At 41.4% G+C, this 20,328-nt stretch overlaps 1 protein-coding gene across 1 annotated transcript in view; it reads left to right on the top strand.

Moving 5' to 3' along the window:
- The window catches only part of LOC100647201 (alpha-2B adrenergic receptor), a 127,368-nt gene extending 109,945 nt beyond the window's left edge, over positions 1 to 17,423 (top strand). Inside the window, exons 2-3 of the mRNA XM_003401542.4 lie at positions 3,599 to 3,979; positions 5,260 to 17,423. Coding sequence (XP_003401590.1) covers positions 3,599 to 3,979; positions 5,260 to 5,853 — 975 coding nt within the window. The 3' untranslated portion in view covers positions 5,854 to 17,423. The remainder of the gene's footprint in view (positions 1 to 3,598; positions 3,980 to 5,259) is intronic.
- The last annotated feature ends 2,905 nt before the right edge of the window (positions 17,424 to 20,328 follow it).

Raw genomic sequence — 20,328 nt, 5'->3', positions numbered from 1 at the left:
CGCGAAGCTCGATGAACACGAATGAAAGTGGTTGCTGCACAAAAGAGAAAAATCAGAAACGCGCACGTACTTTCGAACGTTCGAAATACACCGATTTTCCACTTCCGTCTCGTTACACCGATTTCTTCCCGCTGCTATCTATTTCCTCGTCCCCGTTCCACAGATCCGATAACACGATCGACTATCGCTTATCAATGATTCATAATTGAAATCGTTGGCAAACGTTGAACATAGAACTCTCTGGTGGAAACGGGCTCGACAAACGCGAATGGCGTCATTTCAGTTAAAATGGCCAAGATTCGTGGTCGTCCGAGCAACGGTATCGTTTCACCGCAGTGAACTCCGATTTCTCTGGACCAACTGAATATTTATCTTTCCGGGGATTTGTAACTCGATAGACCAGCTCGATTGCCTTAATTTACCGCGCGTTTCGTGAATTTTTTAATGGAACGGACACGTCGCCGGGTGGACGAGTTGCGGCGATTTCAATCCGTTTCACTCGCAAGATTTCTCACAGCTGACCAACGGACGCATCTCGGAACGGACGTTGTTATTCATGATCTCATGAATTTTCGCTCTCGACGAGCGTGCTCCAGGTTGCTCGTTACCTCGCGAGGAAGGCCGCTGCGAAGAGTGCGTGAGAAAGCTTCTGTTCCTTTCTCTCATTCCCAGGAGCAAGATGAATAAAAAGCGAGATGAATTTTTCATTAAGAAAGCCGTGAGTGTAAACGCATAACTCGGAAAGAAAACGAAGAAAGAAGAAAAAAATATTTCGTAGCCGTGAACCGTAAAATTCGCCGTGGAAAGGAGGTAGCGTTAGGGGTGGCGGTGGCCCACTAACGTTTGACGTCACCGCGAGAGACTTTGCCGCTGCTCCCTTTCCAACCCGTTTCTCTCTTGGCAAGAATGGAAGCAGCGTGACCAGGTGACCGATAATCCGGAACAGAGCCGAGAACAAGCGGAGAAATGCGCGCGGTTTCAAGGATGCGGAAGAATCGACCTCATCGTTTCGCTAACTAATCATCCGGCGAATTTTCTCTCCCGGTGGAACATTATTTTTGCAATACAAAACGGTCGTAAATCAAACGAAACGCGAAATGAAGTGGCAAAAAGGCTTGAGACTGATCGCGTATCGACGGTTATGAATTTCTGTCGGAGAATTTTCGCTAAAACAGCTCGTTATTCCGCGTGTTTACGCGATAACGGTGCTTGCTTCGTACTTTTCGTCGCTTTTCTATCTTTTTAGACTCGACCGTGGTAAAAAGAAGGAGAAAAAGCGTTCCGAGCCGCCGCTCCGCCGTGTCAGACTTTTGAGGCCGCCCTTATGTAAAGCCGTTATAGAAGCAAGGGAAAACGGCCAACGCTGGCAAAAAAGGGAAGATTAAACGGTTTCCGTTGAAAGATTAAAGTTTACAAGCGCTAATCGCTTCGCGGATACTTCAGACGTGGGATACGTGCTCGTCTTAACTCTAAAATTAAGTCAGTAGCTGGCTAGAGGAGAGCAGTTTCGACGTATCGAATTTAATTTTAGAAAGGTGAAATACTCGTTAACGTTACGCGTGTACGATCAAGTGACAAACGGTAGAAAAGGAATTACGACCGTGCGATAAACCCAATTCACATCGCTGCCTAACTATCGCGTATGTATATCCCCAAGTGGATTCATTATTTCTACACTGGAAACAGCAAATGGAATCACACTAAACTGGAACGAAGAGGGACGAAACGCGATACTAGATATTACCAGAGGGTACAGTAGAATACACCGATGCGATAGGAGATCTAAGCAGTTTCATCGTACTTCCACCCGTAATCTCTCTGATAAAGATCTAAAATAACTTTGGCTTCATCCTATTTTGAGAATGACTCGTGTATCATCCTGTTAGCAGAGAACCCGACCTGTTGCGGATAATATTAAGTTTTTACTAAAATTCTAAAATCCTTTGTAACCCGTCAACCAGATCAAAAGTATCAAAAAGATCTTGGTACGATCAGGAGCATTCGTTCTTTCAGGCTCCACAGATATTGTCATCTTACAATGGAATAAAAATTCCTAAAAAATTATGAGATTAACGATCCAATCTATACCATGGCAATTGGTAAATGAATATGATCTTTATTTTTGCATTTGAAATGGAAATGGAACGTCAGACGGTTTCAGTGACAAAGAAGTTGTTCTTCGTACGAAATAAAACGACTTCTGTTCAACAGCAGTGTCCCATTTTATTCCAACGAGTTCAGGACAGACCGTAGCGTAAATTAAATCGAATTAGATTCTCTCTAACGTGCGTGTAATACACACGTTCGTACGTATTTCACGTTCTAGGCCGTGTGCGCATCACTTTTAAGCGAAACGTCGTCGCTCGTATTGTAGAACAGCGTATCCCAGTTCTGATATGCGTATCGTTCATAGGAGCGCGTGACCGTAAAAGTTATTATATGGAAACGACGTAATCTGCCCTTCTGTTCGGGATCGAAACTTTCATAGAATATGGAAACTGTTTATTCACGAATCAGCGTTTTACTATGTTTAGAGAGGATTGCGAAGAAATTCGTAAAAATCAACCGTACTCGCGCGTAATCCCATATTTTGTTAAATTGAACGAGAAACTTTTTCACTGGCAAAAGTTAGCCCGGTAAATTTATTCTCTTTGAGCCGAGAACGGAATTAATTCCGCTCTCTTTGCCCGCCGCATCATTCGTAACGAGCGTAATCGCAGTACACTACAAATGCTTTCTCTGATTGAAAGTTGCATCGTTTCGATTCGCTCTACTTATAAGGAGACAATATACATAGGTTCGCGAGAATATTCGAACGTTTATGAGTACTTTTCGTGAATATGTTATGCGTGTTATATGAAAGATTTTGATTTTCATAAGCAAGAGATTATGAGATTAGCTTACTATCATTATGCTATTGAAGTTTAAAACAAATAATGTAAACGTATACAAAAATTACAAAATATTTAGAACGTAGGTATATATCTCACAGAGATCGCAAAAGTATTTAAAGCAATCTTTTTACTGAATGTTAAAACAGCTTGCCGGTAAAAAATAGGAAATGTGATTGTGTTTCTCATGAAATTTTAAATACCAATTTTCTTCGCCGCCTACTATTTTTCGTTTACATAATAGAATTTCATAGACAAATGAGTTTTAGTTCAGTTAATCGGATATTAGCTAAAGCTTCGCTCCAATCAATGAAATCCACATAAATTGACCACTACTGAACTCGATATTCCTTTACTATAAACGTTTATAAAACCGACGACATTCTCCAATATTTTATTTTTATCATACAATACTGCTTAATAGTAGAATATATAATTTGCTTGATAAAAAAGGGAATTATTGAAGAAACTTCATAAACTGTCTACCCATTTTACTTTTACTCCTTTAAACGATGAAGCATTTGTCTGTTGTAAAATTTATTGATTAAACTTCACAAACTGACCCATTTTATTTATTAATTTAAACGATAAAGCGTAGCTCGAGATGAATTCCCCAAATTGGCCCTAGATTGGCCCTAGATTGTAAAATCACAAAAGAATGTTCCGTGACAAAGTGGCTATTCAATATTCATTCGTTTCTGTTGCAGCTTTCAGAGGACATCGGCTACGTCCTTTATTCCGCGCTCGGCAGCTTCTACATCCCGTCGTGCATCATGGTGTTCGTGTATATACGCATTTATTTCGCGGCGAAGGCTCGCGCGCGCCGCGGCATCCGCAAGCAGCCGCGTCCTCGTGCAGTGATGCCACCTGAGTCCCCGGATGTTAGACAGACCAGTTTCACACAAAGCACGCCGGCCACTGAATCGAAAAAACAGCCTGGTTCCGCGATGGAGAACGTCGCGACTATCGAGAATCAGCCCGTACAAATACCCATCGTCACGTGCGACTTTGCTAGCGACGTTAGTACCTCTGAAGCGGATCCCGGAGGAGGGAACAGTATTCCAATGGAGGAAAAGGATACGCTGAAGGTTAACGCCTTAATCTACTTCAAATGGTGTCTTTTTTTTCTTTTTTATATTTTACTCGTCATATTTTGAGTCATACTTTCTATCCATAAATAAAATATGTCGTCAAGAATAAGTGTCCGGATACCTTTGAACGATAACATACAAAAAAGTACGCACACTATTCGTGAATTCGACGTATCAAATTTCCCAAAGTAGCTTCATGAAATATGAGGCAAGGATAGCATTGCTTATATGGAATTGTATGGAAAGGTACTTGCGATGAAAATATTCTTTCTCCTAAAATATACCCCCTGTTGAAGAATTGATAGATAACAGACCATTTGGTACGTTTAACAATGTTATTCTTTTTCACGATTCGTTCTAAGTCAGACCATCTATCACGCTAGAAATACGAGCACGTGTTTCATATTCTACAAGTGCTTGAACGCACATGCTCGAATTCGGAGCAAACATTATCTTCTGTTACGTTGGAATACGAAGAAATCTATGTTATCAGCTTGTTCAAACGTATTCAAATTCGACCCCCCCCCCTCCCGCCAGAACTCATCTCTTATTTTTCGTGAATTTTCCTCATCCACTCGGAGGCAGAACGTCAAACATCTTTTCTGAACGTCTTTTTCTAAATGTGTAGCAGATTCTCCGATCTCGAACGACACGAGACGCGCAAGACACCTGTCTCCACGCTCGTATCCCGGATGCACTTACCCAATAACTTCAGTTTCGTGGTCTGGGATCTGAATACATCCCGTTTGGCGATACAGCGACGCGTTTCTCGAGATCTCGTACATTGCTACAACGCATAAAAGAGAAACTAGTAAATCGCCGAATGTAGAAATTCGCTGTTGAATTTTCTCGCACGACTCTTCCACGGTGCAAACAGAATCGAATAAAAATCCCGCGAATCGAAGAGCACAGTTCTTTATCGTTTCAGTACCGAGATCGAATCTATCCTATACATGTCCGTTTCTCAGAATCTTTACTTTATTCTGTTGTTTATAAATACGAAACAGTTGGTATCGTCGGAAGCTTCTTGTACCAGTAAGGTGCATATTGTAAAACTATGCATTGGAATAGCTTAGATTGGTAATGGCTATTTAGGCGGTTTAGAAACCACATTGATCAACTGCACGAATTGAAAAGTATAGAGAAGCGACGATGTTACAAACACTTGTTTATATTTGCCTCAGAGTTTTCATTACATCATTTATCGTTTAAATTATCGTTGAAACGATCCTTTTCAAATAACGACGATTAAAACGCTGTACAAATTTGTTGGACAGGTGACGATCCCAGTCCCGGTGCAGAAGAGCAACCTGAAGGCAACGCTGTCAGTAAACGGCGACGGCCAATCGAGCGTGCCATCGCGATGCAGGGCGCCTAGCGTCGGCATCGACGTCGATATGGTGTCGGAGTTCGACCCGTCGTCGTCGGACAGCGGCGTTGTATCCAGGTGTGCCGTGGTGAAGCCTTTAAAGCTTCGTCTCTGCCAGCCCATCTTCGGTCGTAGGAATCTGGGCAAGCTCAGAAGAGAGCACGGGGACGGAGGACGCACGTCTGGCAAAGATGACTCGGGCGTAGAGTCAAAATCGTCGAAACCGCGGGACCCGGAGAGAGAGAAGAGGAGACTGGCGAGAAAAAAAGAGAAACGAGCCACTCTGATACTCGGTTTCATCATGGGCAGCTTTATCGCCTGCTGGCTGCCATTCTTCGTCCTTTACATCGCGAAACCTTTGTTCCCTCGCGTCGAAATACCCACACAGGCGTTCGTGATCGCGTTCTGGCTCGGCTACATGAACTCTGCCCTGAACCCCTTCATTTACACCGTCTTCAACAAAGATTTCCGGCGCGCGTTTCGCAGGATACTGTTCAAATAATCCCGTCGTCCCTGGACGAACGTTCTCGAACGGGATCCAGGTAACACGAATGAAAATCGATCGGCGAATACATCGCCTTTGCGAAGTGGAACATCGATGGAAGGATCGGACAAGAACGCTTGAACAGATATCTTTACTGCGATAAGTTAGGGGAACGACACGACGAAGGTGTTTATGCGCAAGAGTCTTGGGAAATTCGGATGCGACTGTAAAAACTCTCGCGGGACGCTTCCTTTGGAATGTAAACTCGGTGAAATTCTAAACTCGGTTCGTGTCTAATGTGGCCTTGGAGACGGGCGCACCGAGAATTTCCTCGTCCATGCAGTTCGAGGATAACAATTTTCCGGGAAGAAATCATGAGAAAGTTGACAAATTCGATAGCCCGTTTTGCCAGTGACGGCCATGAATCCTCTACACTCTACGAGATGTCGTGGACTATCGGTGTGTTTCAGCAACAGCTGCTGCCTCTCCCTCGATCGGATACAACTTCCGACTGGTTGTCGATTCAACATGACACCAAAGAAGACAGATGGAACTTCGCGACAGCCAACGATACGGATTCGAGAACTACGGCTGCATCGTGATTTTAAACTAATTATATCGAAGGGAGGAACGCGTGAAAAGTGTCAGAGACGTTTTCTTTTTTGCTCGACAGAGACGAATTATTGGTCGCGATGATCGCGACACGATTCGTGGGTTCTCTGTATCCCGCCTCCGAGGAATCGGATCTTTTCGTCGAAGCCACCTCGTCATCGTTCTTCGTCAGAATGGAAGAAAATTGGGTGGGGACGGGGGTGTACCTGCGGCATTCTTCCTTCTCCGAGTTCCTTGGACAGACGGCACACGGTCCGATTGTAAATTAAAAATCGCGACAATCCACTTACTATTGATGTACGTGAATGTAGATATGTATAGCATACGTGTATGTGTGTATATAATATGGCCGTCGCGAGCGGCTCGTCCGGAAAGTTTCTGTTCTTTGATATTCACGTAGGTGACTAAGAAAGGAACACCTTGCATGTTCGCTTGATTTCGCTTCGAAATTACCTGCTATTCGATTCGTGAGCAGTGTAAGAGATGGAAAATTTTCCGAAGCACGAGCTACCGAATACAAAGTTTCTTCTAGGAAGGCAAAATAGCAGTGTGTCGAAGATTGAAAGAGAAAAATAGACGGAAAACGAAGGGAAAGGAAACTGAGAGTTCTGATGCTTCGCTACCATGTTTCACACGACGTGGAACGAAAACTTTCGGAACGGGCTGTGGCATACGTTGCGCGTGTAATAATACGTAACTGTTCTACGATATTATATACGCACATCGGCACACGATCGCAGGAAGGACGAAGATCTCGAAGCGAGCACAAATTCACGAGAGACGTGATCGGAATGATCGTTATCGGACAAATAAAACGAAAAAAAAGCTAAAACGAAAGGAGCGTGTTTCCTATTAAATAGGTATACATCGTTTTATCAATAGGATCGATACACGGCTACGGTTTAATCGTGTAATCGTTTAATCACGACAGTTTTTTCGAATTCTATCGATTTAAATAAACGGTAAGGATGCTGAAAACGTAACGATACGTATTATTATAAAAAAACGTAGAAGTTTCTCGAGTTTAAAAATCAAATGAAAGAAGAACGGAGATGCAAGGGAAGAGAGAAGAGATACGGGGAAACGATCGCTTTGTACGACGTACGGTCAATGGGAATAGAATTCGCACGGCAGCAAGGATAAAAAGTAGGATGTAATGCTTGCAATGTCAAATTTCTGTTTGTTCGGCTTGAAATATTAAATTTGATTACGTTACACCCTGGTGAAACCGCGATTAAAGATGAATGCACAGCTTTATTTGTTTATTGGTGACGCGCGAAGCCAACATAGAACCCTATGCGGTTTCAATTATTATGCGGGTTTACGCAATGTTTGCACACCGGGGTGCCAATTCGCGATCAGCTGCTTTATAATTTAACGCTTGCCAACCTCACCGAGGCACCGAATCCGCTCTCAAAACCGATCAAACCGGTTCGAAACTTACCATCCCCTTTTATCCGAGCGCACGCCAGTTTTACTTAATCGATAGCTGCGCGCCACCGGTGTACGCGATATTTTTCTAACTCTTTCTTTCTATCGATTAGATTTGCTATGTAATTTCTATCGAAAGAGAAAGCTGTATTCGTATTCATAAATACGATTTACAGGTATCGGGACATTTACCAAAAATAAGATAAACCTCAGGAATGATTGGGAAATTACTAAAATCTCTGATTATATTAACAACTGTTATCCAGTTCCAAGAGACGTCCTAATACTTATGAACTTATTTAAGGATATTTTTCAGAATTGAAATCGCAGGAAACGACAAGATGTTCAAGTTATGTGAAATATTTTACGCGAATCTGTATTGAGAAATGTTGGCACGCCTATCTGTCTAGCAACGAATCGAAACAAATCAAAGAGCGGCAAAAACGTTGCTCGTAAATCGAAAGTGGCCCATCCATCGGAACAAATTTCGAAAAACAATTTCCACCGATAGCATTCAATCTGGTCTCTCTATTTCGCAGATTAAAGATCATCCCCGCAGTCTGACCGCGAGAAACTCGAATAAAAAATTACTTTCGGGCTTCTGTACCGAGACCGAGGATCGAAATCCGACTATTTTTAGTCGGGGATTAAGAGTTAAGAGCCAGCATACGTTTCACATAACCGACACACCTGCACCGAACTCTCTTTGCTTCCAATCGGTCTTTTACAACTTTCAGAATAACATTTCCTTTCAACAGCGGAAAACGTGTTTTAGAAAACGATTCCTATTCAAATCGACCAGTTCATTCGTCGATCGACGTAATATCGAAAATATTTGGAGTGAAAATACCATATGTGAAAATTACCAAAATTAAGAATTCATATTTTTTTCATAGATTGCGACGATGCACATTTTAATGATATTTCGTGCAATATACGAATGAAAGCTTTCATTTTGTTTCATTTCGATTCCGCTGATGCAAGTTTTACACTTCAGTTCTTTCCATTTTCAATATGTATATTTTTTATCAAAAATATCTTTCAAGTTCCAATTTTTAAAAGTTCTGTAGTTCAGTGTATAAACCGAACAGTTCAAAATCAGAGATATCTTTCCTATACTTTTCATTTCTTTCATCTCGGCATAGGTTCAATATTATACCCTAGTTACCGATAGCTGCAGCGTACAAACTAAAAATTTCCAAGAAAATCACGCGCGATGTTCCAAATAAAAGATAATTTCAAGAATGAAATGCTTTCCACGTAACATTTATCCCTAGCGCGCGTTTCAAACTAATTTACGAATTAGCCGCAACCCCTTTATAGCCAGGCTGTACATATGTCACGTGTGCACGCATCTACGTGACACGCAACGCGCTACAACGATAAATCAATAAAGCGTATATATGTGTGGTCTGTAGTATGCGATACACGCGTGTGTCTGGCTTTCTCGCATTAATTCTGTCTCTCTCTGACCAAGCTCCACGCATTAAGGGTAAACTGGGGCAAAGTGTCGGGGGAATAGACGAACAAGACAGTCTCTCGAGTGTACAGAACCAATAAGAGGCGCGCTGATAAGATTGCAACGTTCATGCGACGGATTATTAGCATAGCCGAGATCGATGGACCGTGTACACACGGATACACGTACCACATAATATACCGTATATGCGTTTTTCCAGTCGGATTTTTGCTTATGAAAGGGTTAGGAAATCGACGGTTTTGATGGATCGATCGTACATTAAACAACGCAGGTTGATGCATCCTTGATGATTATTTGAATCGGCCGCAACGAGGTGCAAACGCAACGTTTGCACAGCCAACTATCGAGCGGTTTACGTGGAAAGCTATGAATAAAAGCGGACAAGACTTTTGACATGGTTGTTACAAATTGATTTCGACCGGCTGGAGGAACCTGATGCGCATTTGTTATCTGGCTATCTTAGTCGCGTTCCGCGCCGATATTAGCATGTAAAATCAAACGAAATACCAGACCTTGGAAAAACGAATACGTGTTCGTTACGATATTTGTTTCCTTGACTCGGTTTCACCCTTCGATAATCCGAGATCCATCGGTCGCGGGGAACAATTTCGCGTCGATCGCAACCTCGTGCAATCCCATCTCGAAATATTACAACGCGTACCTTGTAACATGAAATCCTGTATTAGACGGTCGGCTGGATCCTTGAGAATTTATCGTGCACGAAATAAAAGGACTGGAGATGCTGTCGTAAGATACTATGTTCTCGAACGCGTAAACGGAAGCCAGAAATGGATACACATAACCGAGTGGAATTTACGTTCTAACCGAGAGGTCGGATGCTCGGTAATATTTCAGACGATCAAACATCGATACAGGGCTCCCTGCTGCTTTTTCCTTCTTTCGCTCTTTCGTCTCGTTATCGCTGATATCCAATACGTTCGTCTCTTTTCACGATCTATTGATCTCGAGCCACGTTTTTGATCTCCATCTAGAAAATCGTCGAGGTTGGAGAGACACAGAGCAATCTCGAGAACTTGTGCCTTTTCCTCTCCTATCTTTTTTCTTTTTCTTTTTTTTTTCGTTGTTCTCCAGAAACCTTGCTCTATTCGATACCGTGAAAATTCCTCATCGAACGCTCGCCGTGTTTCCCCGAAAGGCGAGATCGACCGAAGATCATCGATCTCTTTGCCAAAGTGGCACGGAATCGAGACACACGCAGCAATAGGAAAGAATAAATGAATCGTCGAACGTTTCTCCTCGTCGTTAGTTTCAGAGTTAATTAGATCGATATAAGATGTAAGCAAAAGTTCGGACAGCGAGATTCGACATTTTCCTGTAAACGAGTTACTTGTAAGATAGTAAGATTAAGTCGATTCGGATGAGACTAAATAATAAAATGTAAGAGGCGTGTGCTTGGCGTTGGCAAACGCTAAGATGAAAATTGCAAAAGAGGGAAATACCGTGAATCCGTAAAATGCAACGTACTAAGTAATTACGATAACGTACTGTCGTTTACCATTAATATCGTTAATGAAATTACGTGTACGCGGCGATCTTGCCTTAGGCGGTCGACCAAATTTTTTGCAAACCAAATTTTTCCATGAATCTCTCTGTGTGTCAGTAATTAATTACCTTACCATACGTACACACGATGTTAACTTAAGCTGTAAGCATAAGAGAAATTTACCAACGTTAGAAGCAAAAGACCTAAATCGTGCAGAGATTTTGAACGAATGATATACGAAGAACGAAAACGACGAAGAACGATCTCGAAGGACTGGTGTAAAGAGAGAAGCAAGCTAAACGATGTTTAAAATAAAAAAAAAGAAACCGATCATTCTAATTAATATTACGCTCGTACCGTCTCTGAACCTAAGCGACACGCAACACGTTGTCACGAGATTAAAATAATAAATTAACGAAGACACGATACTTTGTATTTATACACGTTGTATACAGATATGTATATTGTTACTAATATTATTCTTATTATTATCAACAGATTACCATTATTCTTATTATCGCCATTATCATTCTCGATTCTTATTACCATCGATCATTCGTACATATTAAATAATCCAGCGTCGCCGTAGGGATCGAACGATCTATTTTAATTATTATTTCTACTCGTCGAGCGGCACTACTCCTTTGTCTGCTCGAGATTTTGAAGTAGAGCGAGATCGTTCGTTATATCCACCTCGCTGATAACGCTGCTAACAATCTATTTACCCGATTCCAATCAAACTTTTCCAAAAATATCTCCGGCATCCAAGCGGCGACGAACGGACCACCAAGAGCGACGAGATGCATCCAGTAGATTTACAGACACTTTTATCGTTAGATTCATCTTACGAGAACGCAAACTTCCGAGATTCATCCTTGTCCGTGGAAAACCAGGCGAACTGGTATATTTCTCTTCGAATCACCGACTAAAAACTTGGATTAATTATCCCGATAACCTAGTCTCATTACTCATCCCGTTGTTTTCCTCTCTCCAACTTTTGTAAACTCATAAAATTACAGCCGGATAATACACCATTAATAGTACGTTGATTCGAAAATTTCTGCAAACTAAACGCAGTCAATTGACATTCCACCGCGTTAAATGTACGATAACTGCACGCCTTTCAAACACGTACACACACCGTCGAGCTCGTAATTAATTCGAGCATTTTCCATTTCCGTGCCTCTTTTTAAGACCCACCTACTCTGTTTACGATTTCAATTATCACTGTGATACCGGACCGCTTAAAAACAATTTCCCATTTAATACCAAAGCCTCCGAAGCATGATGCATTGTTTCGTTCTTTAAAATGTCATAGGCATCGCGAATTAATTTATTTGCTGATTTATTCACCTACCGCGCCACTATCCTATGCTCTACCGATATTCTAACAATTATAAAAACAAATTTTTCATTCGTGATTAAACACACGACGAAATAACCCGAACGATCTCGCGCTGGGCGCCGCGAAACGATCTCTATCGATAATATTGGAGCAATGAAATCACTGTGATATCACTAAAACGCTTTCAAGGTGTGTGTTGGAATCGACAATTATCGCCACGCTTGCCGGGCTCAGCGTGGCTAAGTTTCCAATAAATTAAAAGTGGCAGAAATGGAATTAGATATTTGAGGGAGGGAGATGAGAGAGAGAGAGAGAGAGAGAGAAAGAGAGAGAGAGAGAGACAAAGAAAAAAGAGATGATTTATGGTATCGATTATCGTAAATTATTGTAAATCATATTGTATTGTATATACGTATACATACTTATACATAATATATAAATATACACATAGAGTACATTACGGATGACTACTAATATCATTAAAGATTACTATGATCGTATTACCGTCATTGTTAGCCGACACTATTATCGATGCAACAAGTTCTACTGTCTAATAGCGTTGATCGTCTGTCGCGGAGAGAGCGAGAGAGAGAGAGTGCAGCCTACGCAAGATCAAAACCGAACACGAAACTATAATACAACGGCCGAATGATATCGGGTCGTTTCCGAACGATTGTTTTATTGTGCATAGGAAACCATATATCCGGAAGGGATCTCGTTTCCGGTTCGTTCCGATTTTTCTTCGATCTAGTAACGTTTCTATATATAAGCGAACACACGGTTTTCTTCGACTTTATCATCGATCGTCGTAGAGAAAAAGAAACGTTAGGACAAGAAAAAGAATCTGAAAAAGCGTTGTAGTAGTCTATTTGAAAGGGCAGTTGCAAATTCTATCTAGAGACAATAGCGAGAACGCGATTAAACGAAACGCGAACTTGTCAGTGGCCGAGATAACCGGAAGGGCGATCATTGCGAGATGATAAACCGCGACGATATTAAAGCCCGTTGAAAGCGCGCGGAATGCCTCGTTCTACGCGACACTTCCATATGAAATTTTAGCGAGAGGATTCGCTGGCGTTTCCACCTCTGCGCGAAACGTGCGTTTCATTCGCCGTTCGAATACATCTCGAGGCAATCGAAAAACAATTTTCTTCCATCGTAGTGATCGCTCTTCGAACCAGCTTGGGTGCGTGACAATGAACGGAATCAGCGCTCTTATTCTTTACTCTATGAACATCGCTCGGCGTGTCTCGGTCCGAGAATAAATCGTGCAAATCAACCGAAGCAAGATTACGTGGCGTCAAAGAGATAATTTAATAATTTGCCAGTCGGAGATAATGAAATTTTAAGCAGGATACAATTATCCCACCGGTTAATATTCATTATATTTAATCACGCTCCATCGATGCTCGTTTTAATCCGATCCGTATACAGTGGCAATTACGAATTGTTACTTACGAATTTACATCGATTTTCGGATCGAGGATTTCACGCGTTGCGATCAGAACGATTGAAATTCGTCGGTTTAAATCTTTAATTTGAAACTTGCGAATATCAACGAGTTGTCACGACGATTATCAAGGCCATAAAATAAACATCTACTGATCACTCCGAAAATGCTTGAACAATCAGACGAAGAATGGTAATACCGATCACACCGCTAAACGAATACTTTCGTTCGCGGATCTCTCGTCATCCCTTCGACCTTTCTGCTTGAACGCGAGGTCATGTCGCTTCGGATCGATGTGCAAACGATACCTCGTTCCAGCTCTATTCTAAGCTACTACTAATTCGCGTAGAACGGGGTACGAAACAGTACCAACGATTTTCTCGTCGTTATTCGAGAATGCACGAACTCCACGAGCCAGATTCTAACGTAAATCAAAATTTCCAATTCCCTATATATCCACGCTAAGAGGCATCGATCATCCTATCGCCTATATCGAACAGGCGTGACTTTCGTTTTTATTTTTTAACTATGTATGTATGTACGATTGCGAGAGCGATTTATCTTCGTAGTTAAAAACACACAAAGCTTTCGTCGTGAACGCGACGACTAATTGATCTCGATACTCGTTGTTTAGCGATTAATTGTAACGTTTCGAACGGAACACCATCGACTCGTTCATCCGATACTCGCTGCGTTTACCGCTAAGAATACAACAGGCTGCACAATTAACTGAATAATTCAACGTGACTGAATCGAATTTTTGTACCGTTCTTTTTATTCCATCTCGTTTCTCTCTTAAAGCACGCGTGGATTCTCGACAACGATCCCGCGACTGTACGCAGCAATAACGTCAGCCTATTTCGTAAAGCCACACCAAAAGTCAGACCAAAAGCAAGTTCAGCCTGAAGAAGCGTGCGCCGAGTCTGTAAAAACGTAGCTTCGTAATTTTTCCGTTAGAATGTCCCGTTTTTATTACACGCTGCGTAAAAATCCGTGTTTCCATGTAATATCGCTCGCGAGAAACTGTCGAAGAGATTTAAGTTCCTAATTAGAATACTTCTCCCATTAAAATTCCAAGTTTCCACAAACATTTCTCGAAATACTCTCAATCGGGCGTAAATAAACACGGGTTCTTACACAAACATACACTGTCATGCACGCACGAAGTGTACACAACGAGACACTGTATACACCGGCAGAATACCGAGAAGCGAACCGCGTAAACGCAGAAACAAAAGAATCGTTCCGTTTCGGAAAAATGATAAAAGAAAACGAGGAAGAGGAAAAACACAGAAGAGAGAGTCTCGATAGGCGCAGAATTCGTTTTACGTCAAGTTTAATCTATAAAAGTCTTCCATTCCTTCCTCAACGTGTATTCGTCTACGTATTCGGCTGATTGGTTACGGACGTAGAGCGCACAGTGATATAGCGTGATTTCTGGAAACGGTAGAGGCCGAGCACTGACGGATCACCGGTTCTCGACGCGAGTTCCTCTCGAGATGACGCCACCAAAAACCGATCGATTCCACTGGACTGGCAGATATCGAAAGCGTAATCGCGCGTGTCCTCGTCCGCCAAACATTTACCACCCTTAATTTAGTAACTCACTGCGATACGGTTGAATTTCAGCCAGAAACGGTTTAACAGTAACGCTCTCGCGCGAAACATGCGAACAACGCGTCGTTTAAACGCGTTAATTACATTTCGACGTTTAAATACTTTCGTCCGATTGCGTGCACGCACACAGATAGGCATAGAATAAGAGAGAAAACAAAGGGAACGACGAGAGAGAGAGAGAGAGAGAGAGAGAGATATGGTTGGATGATCGAAAATCTCGCTGGGCTACGATTAAAAAAAAAAAAAAAAAAAAAAAAAGAAAAAACACATGGCGGAGAAACTAATTCCAGCCAGCGTGTAATCGAATCAGAGGACCAGTTTTCGATTGCAATTTTCCACCCTCTAAAGGGAGACAATAACGCTCCGAGGAATATAATGGATTTTATACAGAAACTCCAGTCCACGGTGCTCTTTAATTCGTTTGTGGTACAGCCGAGAAACACGAAAGAAAGAAGGTATATATCTAGTTTATTCGTTAAGGAAGTTCGTTCTTATACAACGAAGTTGTAATTCGCGCTCGAGAAAAATCAAGCGACATCCTCCGGACGTTCGTCGACTTCGATAATAGAAATTATTACAGCGAAACTTTCGACCGTCCGCGACACATTTCCGCTTTGTTCCGTTCTCTCTGGTCGAAAATTTCACGGAATCTCTACACCAACGGGAATTTTCGACGCGTCTCCGTTCGCGATTAAACCGTGCCCGTTCTCACGGTTCTTCGTGCATATGGAAATGAAACAACGCGAGCACGCTACATTTTTGAAGAACGTAGGCTACTTGTTGCTTCGTAGGGAACGCGTAAACTAATGGCCAATAAAATTTCTGCTGAAAATTTAACAGGCGAAGATACGAGAACGGGTTCTGGGCCGCGTTACGATCACGAAACTCCTGCGAATAATCGAGCCAAGTATCCGCGAGGCGAACGGGTAAAAGTCGAAAAGCCCGAAAGTGTCGATACAGTATGCTGATCTTTTGCTTGTTTGGAAGAACAGGGCAGGGGAGAACAGAACTCTCGCTATTGTTTTGTCGCGAACCGGAGTTCCGTTGCGAATTGGATAAGGTCGCTATAAGACGCGGTCAATGAAACGAGAAAGAAAAGAAAAAGGAGACTCGCGTTGCTCGTGTTTGGAGCTCGCCGAGTTTTGCTCGTCCTCTCCGTTTGGCCGGGAAATGCTTATCGCGGATATCAGAGACGCCGGTTTCTCTCTTGCGTGGTCGGTAGGTCGAAAAGCGTTTAAGAGAATAGAAAGGAGAAACGAAAACTGGCAAACGATCGTAGAATATTTCGTTCGGAATAGCGTGACAAAAAAGGAGAAGTAGTGAAATGGAGGCAATAATATTGAATGTGTCTTTTAAGGAGAAAACCGAAGCAACTTTCTGTACAGTTGTAATCATTTTATGATTGTTTATGTGATAATCGTTGCGTTGTACATAAAATACGATATCGCCTTAGTTTTTCGAATATTCAAACGATGTACAGGTTTACGTGGATTTTATCTAGATAAAAAGGTTCGAACGATCTTGTTGAGATTGATTTCACTGTATATCGAGATGTTATAGCGATTCTATAGTATGTATAATATAAAGTATAAATATTGTAATAATTTCTTCGAAATTTCTCCGAGAGCGAAGGAGAGATCCGGAGAGGATAAAAGGAGAATGAGAGGTCTGCTAGAAACTATCGGAGTGCGAAAGGTAAAAAACTCGTTCTCCAAAAACTGGCACGAGAAAACAGGTACTTCGCAGAGCACGAGCTGCTCATAGCGTCTTAAAGGAAAGAAAGTCTAGTTTATACGACGTGGGAAGGGAGAGAGAACAGGAAAGACAGTAACAAAGAGGGTAATAATTAAACGAGCAAGTGGAAATAAAATACAAAATGAACGGAAGTATCAAACAGCTTTACCGATCTACGTTCGCTATGCCGTTGTGCTCGAAATGCCTGTTTTTGCAGAAATCCTGGAGGTTCGGTCTATCGATTGAGTCCGTTCGATCGATCGTCGTCGAGGATCGACTCGAACGATCGATCGTTCGTCGGTGAAACCGTTAAGAAGGTCAAGGAATACGAGTACTACGATGTATACTGGCATTAAACGAAAGGAACTATCAGTACATTACGACTTTGTTTTATAAAAGAAAGATGAAAAACGAATCGACCCGTGTTCTCTTTTCTAATACCCTCTACTCTTTCTGTTTTATACGATCATAGTAACAATAGTCGTTTCTTGCATCTTGTTAATTAACACTAAAATTTCCAACGATTAAAATACTATAAAACTCGAGCCGAAGAAATCAAAATGAAGGATGAGGAACAAGCTCCTGTTCATATATTTTACAAAAAATCAGTCAAACGTTCAAAAATTAAATTTCTACGAAAAATGTCGAATTGGTTTAATTATTCTAGTATTTCTAGCGTTAGATTTATTTTGTATTTTTTCTATTTACTTTTCCTAGACTGAATTTAAAAGAATAAGGATCTGCTACGTTTCTCTCAAGTACCAGAACAGGTAAGTATTGCTACAATTCAGAATTCAGAAATTTGTCAAGAAAAATATTAATTAGTAAAGAGAAAGTGCTTTAACCTTTTGCGCCAATACGTAGACATGGATTTATGAAAGTTTAAATAAAGCTTCCTATAATAACTTATAACAGAGTTCAGAACTAACAGAACTTCTGATAATTTTGGCGCAACGAAATTCCGCTTAACTTCTTCGAAATATCGGGGCCGAGTTTTAAACAATAGTCATACTCGAAAGTTGTTAATGACAGTTTCAGATAAGCCATCGCCGAGGTTACATCGAGCAACCATTAGATCGTCATTCAACGTCGGTATCGAGAGTAGGATGGAAGAAATAAGACTTCAACCATTAATTTGCTAGTGAATACGATAAAATCTCATGTGATTTCCTTAAAATTTCATTCTTCTTTCCGTTCCAATCTTATCGTTTGAATCTTGAATCAATTCCCAATTGCTTGCAACCTTGAACATTTTCAGTTCCTTCCTTCAGTTCTCTCAACAAAACAACAATTTTCTTTCTATAGATACGCTCGTCAACGAATCCAACCGAATCTCTACGACCTCGCGCACACAAAAAATCAGCTCATCTCGACGAAAATATAATAAATATATGATAAAAGGTGTAGCGAACTCGCTCGTACTGCGCTGTATATAAGGATCAGAGAATTGGAAAGGCAAAGATACTCCGATAGTCCATGCGAATCCACTCTGGAATAGAATGCAATTCCACACTTCGATTTCTCTGGACCCATTGTGATGATAGTGGAGTAGACCGATTTCCACGAGCGTAAGCGAGCGTCAATCCGATTGGCCTCCGAATGAGTTTCGACTTACCCTGTGTATCGCGGTATCTGTACGCGCGGCACGAGCTTCCAAAATGCCGGATGTACGCATTCCTTAAGCTGATCGAATAGTAAAAAAGTATAAATACTGCTTCCAATCAATCCATGAACGATATCCTTACGATTATATCCGTAGAATGTCTAAAAGAATCAGGTAATATAAGCAGCAGTCATATTAAAACCTACAAATTTCTGGTATAACTTCATTTAAATAATTGGTGTCTCGTAACATTATCTACCTTAATGAAAAACTCTATGGTACACTTGTAGCGGCACATGAGCTACAGGACAATTCGAGCTACGCTGTTGTTTTGTCTCGGAGTACTAATATCGTTAGGATATACATAATGTAATAATAAACCAACTCTGGACAAAACAATGTCGCCGCTACGTGTAAGCGTCAAACAAAGGCGAATGGAAACTTATCGGTACCCCCTCGATCAGTATAAATAAACGAACACGATCGTAAGGTGGCCGGTTTTTCAGTCTCCGTCTCGAGCGATTTTATCAGCGATCAATACACAGTCTTTAGCGAATCTACGGTTGACTCTGTATTTATAATTATTTCAAAATATATTTGACGATTCCAACATCGAGTAATCTCGTCATTTAAACTATCACACGACCAACCATCCTCCACAAATTTATTTAGAAATTCGCTCGGTTCAATTATCCACCGAACTAATTAGAGACGTGCATTATTATTTATTACGGTATCTATAAGCCATTATTTAGGATACCACGAAATAAGCTATGTCTATCCCGATATTCTCTGAGATTCGAATCAACTTTATCTAAGAGGTGGCATCGGGCACGCAAGAACTCCAGTGCACCATTATTCCGTGAATACGGAGCAATATCATCTCAGCAATAACGATTTGGGTCGCGAAAGCCGTGGCTGTGAACCGACTACGTTTGGTTCCCGATTGATTCACTTGTCTTGATTCCCGCGTACTTTGAGTACAATGCAACATAACTGAGAACACGTATATCTCGACTTAGGGGTGGGATGAGAAGGCGGTTGCCAGAGATGGAAGGAGCATCGCTGTTGAAAGGGATACCTTGCGGTGAGTTCACAATCGGTATCGATTCGAGGTCATTAATGTCGGTCTATTCTGCTGTTCTGAGTGGATTAGCGACGATCTGCTGTGGTTATTCGTAACTGACGAAATTCATAATTAATTAAAATTATATTTAGATTTTCCTCGATACGATATCGTACTTCTTACTACCGCGTAATCTCTCTTGAAAATTAGTTAATGCCATTACAGAACTTTATTTGATATGTCTACAGTAGTTACAAAAAGTACTAGCACACCATTATATTTATTATGAAATTTAGTTAATTAAACGCAAATATATCTAATTAGATTTATTAATCTTTACGATACGCACAGTATGCTTCATTTTCAAAGACATACAATTTTGTTATGATAAACGATCGATAAACGGCCAAAGTGTTGACAAACGTATGCCTCCTAATTAATTCCCCCTTGCGGTATCCTTTGGAGAAAGAGAGAGAGAAACCTAGTTCCCCATTGGAGCTGGTCAACGTGAAAAGCATCGGAATACTAATCGGCAAAGAACGCAGCTTGGAATGTCGGATGAATGTGAATTCCTACGTGCAAATGAGATTGGCCGTCGCGGGGCTGCAAGCAAACGTGTTATTGGAAAAGATTCTAACGACAGGATCGAAG

This window comes from Bombus terrestris, chromosome 15, assembly GCF_910591885.1.
Source record: "Bombus terrestris chromosome 15, iyBomTerr1.2, whole genome shotgun sequence".
Lineage (NCBI taxonomy): Eukaryota > Metazoa > Arthropoda > Insecta > Hymenoptera > Apidae > Bombus > Bombus terrestris.
This window is presented reverse-complemented; position numbering and strand designations above follow the sequence as displayed.